Below are 12,528 nucleotides of genomic sequence, written 5' to 3' on the forward strand. Positions count from 1 at the left end.
TTTTGTCTCGCTTACTCTGTCAATTTGGGTCAATGGCGACTGGTTTCGAAAGTGGCCATTCATTATTGAACCATTAACTGAATGGTTCAGTTAAAGGCCACTTTCGAAACCAGTCACCAGTAATCCAAACGTAACGATTCATTATCGAACCATTAAATGAACCACACTCGAAACCAGTCGCCATTAACCTAAAAGTGACGATTCATTACCGAAATATTAACTGAACCACCACACTGGTTTGGTAATGAATCACGTTTGGGTCAATGGTGACGGGTTTCGAACGTGGTCATTCATTATCGAGCCGTTAATTGAGAGGTTCGGCTAACGGTTCGATAACGAATGGTCACATTCGAAACTAGTCAACATTAACCCAAGTTGTCAGTGCAACTGATATAGAAAAAAAAATAATATTGGAGTATTGGTTTGGTAGCGTGCAGTCTATACGTTCACTGTGTTTCTGTAAGCGTGTATCTTTCGTGTTGAGTAACTTTCCTTCATACCCGAGGTAGATAACATACGAGTGTGAGGTAACGTTTCACTCTGAAGTAAGCCATATCGAATGTTGGTGGCGTATGAAATTTCCACCGCCAATATTTGGAAGGCAAGGGGAGGAAATGTGATGGCGTAAATTTTCTGATTCCCCAATATCATGGACTAAATTCCACACTTCTCTGCAGCGTCTCATGAAGTGAGAGAATATGACGCCATTGATGACGATCTGCCTATCGGATGGGGACATTAAGCTTGGCGGGTCTCTTAGTGGTAATCGCGAGGAGTAGGCCATGTTATCGCACCAGGTGTCCCCCATTTACCCTCTCTCTCGATAATCAAATGGTTCAAATGGCTCTGAGCACTATGGGACTCAACTTCTGAGGTCATTAGTCCCCTAGAACTTAGAACTAGTTAAACCTAACTAACCTAAGGACATCACACACATCCATGCCCGAGGCAGGATTCGAACCTGCGACCGTAGCGGTCTCGCGGTTCCAGACTGCAGCGCCTAGAACCGCACGGCCACTTCGGCCGGCTCTCGATAATCATACAACACAAACATAGCTTCACATTGTACATGCATTTATTGCACACAACGAATCCACATACGACACAACTCTCACTTACCCGCACCACGTTTTCCAGCACGCGGCTTAACTTACCCCGCAGGATATCCCACCCAAAAATGGCATAGGGTTTCTTTCCATCGGTTGAGTGAATGGAAACTATGTGGGAGGCTTCGCACTTTCTCTTACCACCAGCATGGTGAGTGCAGCACGCATTGCAGGGTTGGGAGTATGCAATGGCTCGTGGCCTCTGACTCACCGAGGAGTGCTCGCCCTTCGCACCCGCACTGGCGCCGGCGCCGCCCTGGCCCTTTGCCTGGCCCTTGGATCCCTGCGGGCCTCCGCTGCCCGGCGTCCCCGGGGTGCCAGGGGTTCCAGGCGTCCCCGCTGCCGATGACGACTGGGCCGCTCCAGACTTGGACCCGGAGCTGGTACCCATCGACCTGCCAAACACAAGCCACGCTCCTGTTGAAGCTTGTAACATAAAATACCGGGACTGACGACACATGTGGTTAGTGAACAACACGATATGCTGTATCGGGTATTACACAGAGGTGACAAGTCATGCGATAGCGATATGCACATATACAGCTGGTGGTAGTATCGCGTATAGAAGGTATAAAAGGTCAGTGCCTTGACGGAATTCCCATTTGTACTTAGCTGATTCGTGCGAAAATATTTACAACGTGATTATGGCAGCGCGATGGGAATTAACAGACTTTGGAAGCGTAATGGTTGTTGGAGCTAGACGCATGGGACATTCCATTTCGGAAATCGTCAGGGAATTCGTGGCTGACAGCCTTCACTAAACGACCGAGAGCAACGGCGTTTGCTTAGAGCTGTTAGTGCTAACAGACAAGCAACACTGCGTGAAATAATCACAGAAATCAAAGTGGAAAGTACGACGAGCGTATCCATCAGGACAGGTTGGCAAAATTTGGCATTAATGGGCTACGGCAGCAGATGACCAAGGTCAGTGCGCTTGCTAACATCATAATATCACTAACACTCGTGATGGAGTCGGTTGGACCCTTTCTTTTTTTTTTTCTTCTTTGAGTCATCAATCTTCTGACTCTTTTGATGCGGTCCAATTCCTTTCCTGTGCCAACCTCTTCATCTCAGAGTACCACTTGCAACCTACGTCCTCAATTATTTGTTGGATGTATTCCGATCTCTGTCTTCCTCTCAAGTTCTACCCTCTACAGCTCCATTTAGTACCATGGAAATTATTCGTTGATGTTTTAACAGATGTCCTATCATCCTACCCCTTCTTCTTCTTCTTCTTCTTCTTCTTCTTCTTCTTAGTGTTTTTCATAAATTCCTTCTCTCTCTATTCTGCGTAGAGCCCCCTCTTTCCTAACCTTATCAGTTCATCAAATTTTCGACATTCGTCTGTAGCACGTCTCAACTGCTTCGATTCCCTTCTGTTCTGGTTTTCCCACAATCCATGTTTCACTAATGCACAATGCTCGTCTCCAAACGTACTTTCCCAGAAATTTCTCCCTCAGATTAATACCTATGTTTGTCATTAGTAGACTTCTCCTGGGCAGGAATGCTCCTTTTGCCAGTGCTAGTCTGCTTTTGATATCCTCCTTGCTCCGTCCGTCAATGGTTATTTCGCTGCCTAGGCAGCACAGTTCATTAACTTCACCTACTTCATGACTATCAATCGAGTTTCTCGCTGTTCCCATTTCTGCTACTTCCCATCACTTTCACTTTGCTTCGATTTATTCTCAATCCACATTCTGTACTCAGTAGACAGTTCGTTGCATTAAGCTGATCCTGTAACTCTTCTTAATTTTCACTGAGAATATCAACGTCATCCGCGAATCATAACATAGATATCATTTCATCCTGAATTTTAATCCCACTCTTGAAACTTTCTTTTATTTCCTTCATTGCTCCTAAGATCACAGACTGAATACTAGGGACGAAAGACTACATCCTTGTCTTCCACCCTTTTTAGTTTGAGCACTTCGTTCTTGGTCGTCCACTCTTATTATTCCGTCTTGGCTCTTATTCATGTTGCATATTTGTCGTATCTCCCTGTAGCTTACTGCTATTTCCTTCATAATTAGAGCATCTTGCAGCATTTGACACTGTCGAATGATTTTTCCAGGTCTATAAATACTATGAACGTATCATTATTTTTCTTTAGTCTTGTTTCCATTATTAACCGCGACGTGAGAAATGCCTCTCTGGTGCCTTTACCTTTCCTAAAGCCAAACTGATTGTCATCTAGCACAACCTCAATTTTCTTTACATTATTCTTGTCACCAACTTCGATACATGAGCTATTCAGCTGATTGTGCGATAATTATCGCACTTGTCAGCTCTTGCACTCTTTGCTGTTATGTGGATGATATTTTTCCGAAAGTCAGGTAGCATGTCATACCAATGTCAATAGTCACTTCGTTGTCACTGCCCCCAATGATTTTAGAAATTGTAATGAAATGTTATCTATCCCTTGTGCCTTAATCGATCTTAAGTCTTCCAAAGCTCTTTTCAATTCTAATTCTAGTACTTGATCCCCTATCTCTTCTACATCGACTCCTCTATCTTCTTCTTCACTTTATCAGACAAGTCTTCTCCCTTACAGAGTCCTTCAATGTACTCTTTCCACCTGTCTCTTCTCTTCTCTCCATTTAACAGTGGAATTCCCATTGCACTCTTAATGTTACCACCCTTATTTTTAATTTCACCGAAGGTTGTTTTGACTTTTCTATAGGCTGAGTCAGTCATTCCGACATCTCGCATTAACTTCCCTGTACTTTCTATTTATTTGGTTCATAAGCGAGTTGTATTTCTATATTCCTGAATTTCCATGAACAACTGCGTACTTCCTTCTTTCATCGATCAGCTGAAGTATTTCTTCTTTTACTCTTGGTTTCTTCACAGTTACCTCCTTTGTATCTATGTTTTTCTTTCCAACTTCTCTGATTGCCGTTTTTAAAGATGTCCATTTCTCTTCAACTGAACTGCCTACTGAGCTATTCCTTATCACAATATTGATAGCCTCAGAGAACTTCAAGCGTCTCTCTTCTTTCGTTAGTACTGGCATGTGCTACTTCTTTGACCATTGATTCTGCCTGACTAGTCTCTTAAATTTCAGCCTACTCTTCATCACTACTAAATTGTGGTTTAAGCCTATATCTGCTCCTTGGTACACCTTTCAATCCAGTATCTGATTTCGGAATCTCTGCCTGACAATGATGTAATCCAGCTCAAATCCGTATCTCGCAGCCCTTTCCAAGTACTCCTTTTATGGTTCTTGAACAATGTATTCTCTATTACTAGCTGACATTTATTTCAGAACTCAATTAGTATTTCTCCTCTCTCATTTCTAGTGCTCATATTTTCCTGTCACCCATTCTTCTACTCCTTCCCCTACAACTGCATTCCAATCTCCCATTACTATTAGATTTTCATCTCCCTTTAGGTACTGAATTACCCACTCAGTATTCTCATATACTTTCTCTTTCACTTTATCTTCAGCTTGCGACGTCGGCATGGGGTTGGGTTGTTTTGGGGGGAGGAGACCAGATAGCAAGATCATCGGTCTCATCGGATTAGGGAAGGACGGGGAAGGAAGTCGGTCGTGCCTTTCAAAGGAACCATCCCGGCATTTGCCTGGAGCTATTTAGTGAAATCACGGAAAACCTAAATCAGGATGGCCGGACACGGGATTGAACCGTCGTCCTCCCGAATACGAGTCCACGTCGGCATGTATACCTGAACTGTCGCTGTCGGTGTTGGTGTTTGTTTGCTGTCGATTCTGATGAGAACAACCCTTTCACTTAACTGTTCACTGTAAAAATTCTCTGCGTTACCTTCCTACTCATAACGAATCCTTTTCCCGTTATACCATTTTCTGCTGCTGTTGATATTACTCTATACCCATCTAACCAGAAGTCCTTGTCTTCATTCTATTTCACTTCACTGACCTCCACTGTATCTAGTTTGAGCCTTTGGATTTTCCTTTTCAGATTTTCTAGCTTCCCTACCACGTTCATACTTCTGACATTCCACTCTCCGATTCGCAAAACGTTATCCTTTCGTTGGTTATTCAGTCTTCTTGTCGTGGTCACGTCCCCCATGGCAGTTCCCTTCGGATATCCGAATGGGGGGCTATTAAGAAATTTTTGCCAATAGAGGGGTCATCATGATACTTTTTCAGTTACACCCATATGATCTGTGGATACATATTACGTGTCTTTAATGCACTGGTTTCCATTGCCTTCTTCGTCCTCTTGCCGTTGATCATTGCTGATTCTTCCACATTTAGGGGCAGTTTCCCACCTCAAGGGCAAGTGGGTGCCCTGAACCTCTGTCCGCTCCTCAGCCCTCTTTGATAAGGCCGTTGGCAGATTGAGGATGACTTTTTATGCCGGAGGTCTTCGGTCGCCAAAGCTGATGAGTTTTGCTCAAAATTTAAGCGTGGGCGAAGACCTTTTGATTACTAATCAAAGACACTACTCTAAGACCGCAGTTGTACCCTAGACCACTAGAAAACCGTGGCCCCGATTTCAGTTGGTAAGTGCTGATGGTAGGTTCCGAGTGTGACGTAGACCACCCGAACCCACGGACCCAAGCTCTCAACAAGGGGTTGTGCAAGGTGGTGGTGGCTCCAGAATGGTGTGGGCTTTGTTTACATGGAATGGCCTGGGTCTTGGTTATGTTATACTACTTGGAAACCATTTATAGTCATTCATGGACGTCATGCTCACAAACAACGATGGAATTTTTATCGATGACAATGAGTCTTGTCACCGAGCCACAACTGTTCTCAGTTAGTTTGAAGAACATTCTGAACAATTCAGGTGAATGGTTTAGCCATCCAGATCGCCCAACATGAATCCTATCGAACATTTATGCGACATAACCGAGAGGTGAGTTCGTGCACAAAATCCTGCAGCGGCAGTACCTTCGCAGTTATGGACGGCTATAGAGGCTGCAGGGCTCAGTATTTCTACAGACGACTTCAAACGACTTGCCACATTGAGTTACTGCACTTCATGGGGCAAAAGGAGGTCCGACTTAATATTGGGAGAAATCCCATGACTTTACACCTCTGGAGTAATTTTTGTAATTTCACAGAAAGAATTGCAGAACACACAAAATGTATGTTTTAATTTCAAAATGGAATAGGAAAATATATTAAACTTCTGTTACCGAGCTGTCTGGAGGTGAAAGTATGAGAAATACTCCAATGTACAGCACTCTCCTCTATTATACATCTCACACTTTTTTTTCATTGTTTTGAGAAGTATGTCTAATTGCGAATTCTGTGCCTACTGACGATAAATACAAATTGTCTTTGTCAAAAACTCAAGTATCAAAAATTTGCAACAACGTATTTACGAGTTTGTGATTATGTAGCATAAAACTGTCAAATCTACAAGAATAATGTCATTTTTGTAGTTTAGTTATCTTGATATGAAAATAAAGAACAGAAAACTCTAGAAAAGCAAGCAGCTTGTAACGTCGTGACTAATTATTGAAGCTGTAAACAGTTCAAAGATAACTATCCTTAACTTGTTTTATAAGACAACTGGATGTATCAGATAATGTAACTGTACCATTAAGCCTCTGTAAATAGGAGTTATTGAAATAATGAAGCACTTTAATACCAATTAGCATATATATAAAGTAATTGTTCGAAATAAACATTTTAAGAAATTTTACATAAATAATATAGCTTTGTTACAATCTGACTGCGTGAAACATTTACCTGTTTGTTAAATATGAATACCTAACTTCTCTTTATAAAATCATCTATGTTCTAGACACTACAGTGTGTTTTTCGATTACAAATTTTTGCTTTCTTATGTAAGCGCCGGAGCAAGGCTAGGCAGGCAGTGCAGTGCAGTGAGTGTGTTGTTGTTGTTGTTGTTGTTGTATGCTGTCGTCGTCGTCGTCGTCGTCGTCGTCGGCGTCATTACAGTTATGGAGAATTGGATTTGAAAGTACGAGTATCAGCCAAATGGAGTCGAAGGGTACAAAAAACATAAATTTATCTGCACATTAGGAATTAATAAACAAAAAGATGTATACAAATATTGGTAGGTTATCAAATGGCTCTGAGCACTATGGGACTCAACATCTTAGGTCATAAGTCCCCTAGAACTTAGAACTACTTAAACCTAACTAACCTAAGGACATCACACACACACCCATGCCCGAGGCAGGATTCGAACCTGCGACCGTAGCAGTCCCGCGGTTCCGGACTGCAGCGCCAGAACCGCACGGCCACCGCGGCCGGCGGTAGGTTATCATTTATGATCAAGAACCCTGGACCTGTTATTTCTACATGAAAGTTAAATATAAAAGTTATTTTTATCTAACGATATTCGCTTAACTAATGGCATGAGATGATATGTGTTGGCCGATGTTGCTAAAACACCTGACAAATTTTCTGTTGAGACAATCGGATTTTTACCGTAGAAGCTGAATACTCACCTTGAAATGTAACTAATGAATTACTACATCTACATCTACATACATACTCCGCAATACACCATACGGTGCGCGGCGGAGGGTACCTCGTACCACAACTAGCATCTTCTCTCCCTGTTCCACTCCCAAACAGAACGAGGGAAAAATGACTGCCTATATGCCTCTGTACGAGCCCTAATCTCTCTTATCTTTGTAGTCTTTCCGCGAAATGTAAGTTGGCGGCAGTAAAATTGTACTGCAGTCAGCCTCAAATGCTGGTTCTCTAAATTTCCTCAGTAGCGATTCATGAAAAGAACGCCTCCTTTCCTCTAGAGACTCCCACCCGAGTTCCTGAAGCATTTCCGTAACACTCGCTTGATGATCAAACCTACCAGTGACAAATCTAGCAGCCCGCCTCTGAATTGCTTCTATGTCCTCCCTCAATCCGACCTGATAGGGATCCCAAACGCTCGAGCAGTACTCAAGAATAGGTCGTATTAGTGTTTTATAAGCGGTCTCCTTTAAAGATGAACCGCATCTTCCCAAAATTCTACCAATGAACCGAAGACGACTATCCGCCTTCCCCACAACTGCCATTACATGCTGGTCCCACTTCATATCGCTCTGACATGTTACGCCCAAATATTTATACGACGTGACTGTGTCAAGAGCTACACTACTAATGGAGTATTCAAACATTACGGGATTCTTTTTCCTATTCAGCTGCATTAATTTACATTTATCTATATTTAGAGTTAGCTGCCATTCTTTACACCAGTCACAAATCCTGCAACGGGGAAATAATGAATTCTAAGCACTCCAGCCAAAGCTAGTCATCTACGGGAGAAATCTTACAGTTCCGTGTAATACCGCATCTGGCCTTGATAACCACTTCAGTTTGGTGAGACGGGTCGTCTACAACTTTCTTCAGTCATGGCATATCAAACTGAAGGCACTCACTGATTGGACCCCGTAAAACTACCTAATAATGGCTAATGATGAATATGTTAAGTTTTACTTTTCATCCCCTTTTCTGAATAGTTCCAGATATTTCCAATGGTATAATGGCAGGGTGATTTAGCGGGCCAGTCGAGGTGTGGTAGGACGCCTGAGTATTCGTCAAACCAGGAGCGTATGCGTGGACCTCTGAACGTGGCTGTTGTCACAAACGAACGAAAAACACACCAAAAGATCACAGAACCACCTCCAAACTGAAGGAAGTGTTTCATCTGTTCCTACGTATGGGCTACATGCAAGCCACAAGTCCTTCAAAAAGCTCATGCGAGATTTTCACATTCTCTCACTCGCTATGTGCTGATTATTAGTCCTAAAGAAAAAAAATGAACAGTTTTTTTGTAGGAATTTTAAGGGAGTTAAATTTTGTACTGGGGTACATTTTCGCTAGAGGCTGTAGTTTACGAATTATTCAAGAAAAACGTATAAAAGTTGCCTTCAAACATGTTTTTCTTGGATAACTCGAAAACTGTGACCTCTAGTGAAAACATCCCAATACAAAATTTAACTACGTTACGTTTCCTACAAAAAGGTCCTGTTCATTTTTTCTGTAGGACTAATAGTTTGCATGCAGCGAGCGAGAAAATATGAAAGTCTTGCGCGTTTGTGAAGGTGTTGCAGGCTGCATAAAGCCCGTAGCTGAATTACCCAGTGTGTGTACAGGGTGGTGGAAATTAAAGTTTCGTTACTTGATAGAGCCACTATGAAAAATGTGTGATTGTTGGAAAATGAAGCTTTGCGCAAACATTTGGTAAGACATGTGGAGAGAAATAAGGAATAAACCATTGAAAGAAACACATTTTAATTTCAATGCGAGAGGGGAACGTTTGTTAATTGCGTATCATGTTTAATTTCCAGGCTAGAAACGTTCTCAACGTGACAACCATTTGCATCGACGAGTCTGGAAACGCACTAGAGATTGCTCTACTACTGCCCCAAACAACGGTGGACCACGAAATGTTTAGCTGTCGTGACACAGCTCGTGCACTGCTTGAAGATCACGCACTGTATCCGGCATTCTCAGTCACAACATGTAAGGTGCCTCTTACGTGAGGAAGACATTTTTACCAGTTCTAATAAATTATTGTCTCTTATTGATGTATTTACGATGGTTAAGAAGTGCTGTAGTCCGTAGCCGGCCATGAGTCGGAGAGCATTTCCCACGCTGGCTGGCTAGGTGACGAAGCAACCATATGTCGCGCGTAGTGGGGTGGGGCTCGGCGCTGGACCGTAGCAACAAGGGTTAGCCTGGGAAATATACATGATGGGAAGTACCGCCATCTTGGCGCCAAAGTCACCTATTTTGTTTATCTATATTTAATAATTAAAGTCATTTATGACAACATGAATACTAGGAGGAGCCTCTGGATGTTTAAAACTATTTATCATAATTTTGCCTCGTTAAAATTCACACTCGTTCATTAACAAATGCATATCTTAGTAAGTACGAACTCGATCGGAAATCCATGAACTGTAACGAAACTAGTAAGAGATACGGACTGCGCGACAAAGTCGGCAGTCGGCGTTAAGAGCTCTTCCTGTCTTGTTCGATGCTAGCCATGCTCTCGGTTACGAGTAGTTTGTGACATGAGTTTTTCATTATTGATCTGATAGGAATAAAAGTGATATTAGGGTATTATGAATGTTAATTTCGAGTAAATAGATACCCCAAAGTTGATCGACAGCAATTCAGATAATTAGCTTCCACCGACAGAGACATCCGATGCGCCAATGAAGAATCTGCACGGGACGACATTTACGAGAGCTGCACCGCGCACAGGTAGGAGGAAATCCGACGACACGACCCGTCAAGGCGGATCAAGGAAGGTCCGACTTACACTCGCAAATTGCGGGTGGAAATGCTGACCAGTTATATTGCGGCTAAGATGAGTAATAACGATATCAGTTTAGAAGCGAGGGGATTTTGCAAGCATCAGTAACGTCTCCAACAATTAGTGGCGCGATTGGCCGCCAGCCTCTCCCAGGAGCAGTTCCCAAAACGCCGGTTTATTCTAAGTTCCGAATCATGTTTTTCAACCCCAGTGCAGAAAGAGGACCTGTCCATACTTCTTTAATGCGTCGCTATTCGCGAGGAGCAGCAGCACTATTGCTGTTGTTTTGATTAAACAGCCCTGCTCTCCTTGTCCTATGCTGACTCTGCAACTTTAGTGTAGACTGCTGCTTGTATTTCTGCCGTACCAGTAGGGGAGCCTAACAGCAGGTCATGACGCTAACACTATTAACAACGCAAATCCTGCAGCGCACAGTCTGAATACCATTCCTATAAAATTGGGTACCCATACGATAAATAGTTTTCCGTCTACATTGGCTCAAGTGACGAAAGTTTGATTATAACCATCCTGTATGCCCAAGAGACAGACGCTGCTGCCGACTGTACCGTACTGTACGGAGACTTTAATTTCGAATGGTGCACTCTGCATTTGGGTCTATATTGTACATGGGATTTCAGAACATTTTTGGACTATTTGACTCGTATGAAGAACTGTCTTGTGTAATATTTGAATAAATTTGAAGTTCCATACGGTCAAGTGTCGGGACTGTACAGTCTGAAAATAAATAAGTATAAATACATACGAAAATTTATTTGATATACAGCGTTCCAGGGGATGTACCGTAAAAATGCACTAGCCCTTTGTAATGAGTTTATTCTGACATTATTATTATTTTGGTTAAATTGAGTGAAAGGAACGTTAAAACTTAGCGCAGCCACTTTGTTTATCACACAACATGGCTAATGTCTCACTTCCTTACATGAACTACGCAAATAAAAGTGTGGATCTCAGGCACTTATTTTTGTTTTAGAATGAATAATGAAAGAAAGTATTGTGGACAAATTAATACTAATGAAAGTAACGGCAGTAAAGCTAAGCATTCTAATCGTTATTAACTCTTTTACTTTTCCCTTTCGTTGAATAAATGGATTGCGTGAGACAACACTGTATTGATATCCAATTTTTGCTCGCTTTTTAGTATCGCGAAATCATACAGAGGAGAGATCTGCAACCTCAAAATACACTGTGGAGATATTGTACAATAGAAAATTCCATCCCACAGCGAAGTTACTCTCATGTGTGCGGACAACAGGTGGCTGCAATATTCCACACAGATCTCATTTTAAACGGAACCTCATTCATTCAGACAAACATAAATATGAAATATTTTGCTCAAGTAAATGTATCAAATTGTTTTAGCTAAAGGAACTGAGAAAGTATTTTCAGTTGCTTACTGTAAACATTGTTAGAAGAAAATTTAACCCACTTCTCACTTCTTGTTCTGAGGCCAGTTAATATGAAATATTACTTTTCGTGGGAAAAAATACTACGTATTTTGTAGTACATTCTGTGGAGAATACAACTAATTTTGATAAAAAAGGAAGGAAGGAAGGAAAGGTAGGATTTAACGTCGCGTCGACGTCGAATTCATTAGAGACGGAGCACACACTCGGAATGTTTCAAGGATGGTGAAGGAAATCGTTCATGTCAGTTGAGAGGAATCATCCCGAACTTACGTTTAATGATTTAGGGAAATCACGGAAAACCGAAATCTGGATGCCCAGACGCGGATTTTAACCGTTGTCCTTCCGAATGCGTCTCCATTTTGCTAACCACTGCGCCACCTCACTCCGTTTGACATGAAGAACCAAAAATTTTGAAAGTATCCATGGAGAACATAATTTTAAACGTCGAATTTCAGTTATGTATTTATCAGTATTTTCACTTTCTATTTATTTAAGAAAAAACGTTGACTATCTTTAAGAAAGTTAAATCAACACCTCCCACAAAGTGCGCGATCTAGTATGCAACATTTCTGACTTTGATACAGTACTTCAGTCTACTATAAAGGAGGAGTACATAGCAAATTCGGTTTTCTTTTGAAGGAAGGGATTCAGTTTTAAATTAATCAATTGTGAGCAAATAGCCGTAGGTAGTTTTCATAATTAGATATAACATAGTCTGTTTAAAAAGTGAAATATTTAATGATTTTATGCTTATAAATGATA

General features: G+C 41.8%; 1 protein-coding gene across 2 annotated transcripts in view; it reads right to left on the reverse strand.

Moving 5' to 3' along the window:
• LOC126203808 (synaptotagmin-7-like) overlaps positions 1-12,528 on the reverse strand; it is a 548,274-nt gene that overhangs the window by 73,580 nt on the left and 462,166 nt on the right. For both annotated transcript variants that reach the window (XM_049938174.1, XM_049938175.1), the window contains one exon: positions 1,318-1,501. In XM_049938174.1, the coding sequence (XP_049794131.1) occupies positions 1,318-1,501 (184 nt within the window). The remainder of the gene's footprint in view (positions 1-1,317; positions 1,502-12,528) is intronic.

Source organism: Schistocerca nitens, chromosome 9 (genome assembly GCF_023898315.1).
Source record: "Schistocerca nitens isolate TAMUIC-IGC-003100 chromosome 9, iqSchNite1.1, whole genome shotgun sequence".
NCBI lineage: Eukaryota > Metazoa > Arthropoda > Insecta > Orthoptera > Acrididae > Schistocerca > Schistocerca nitens.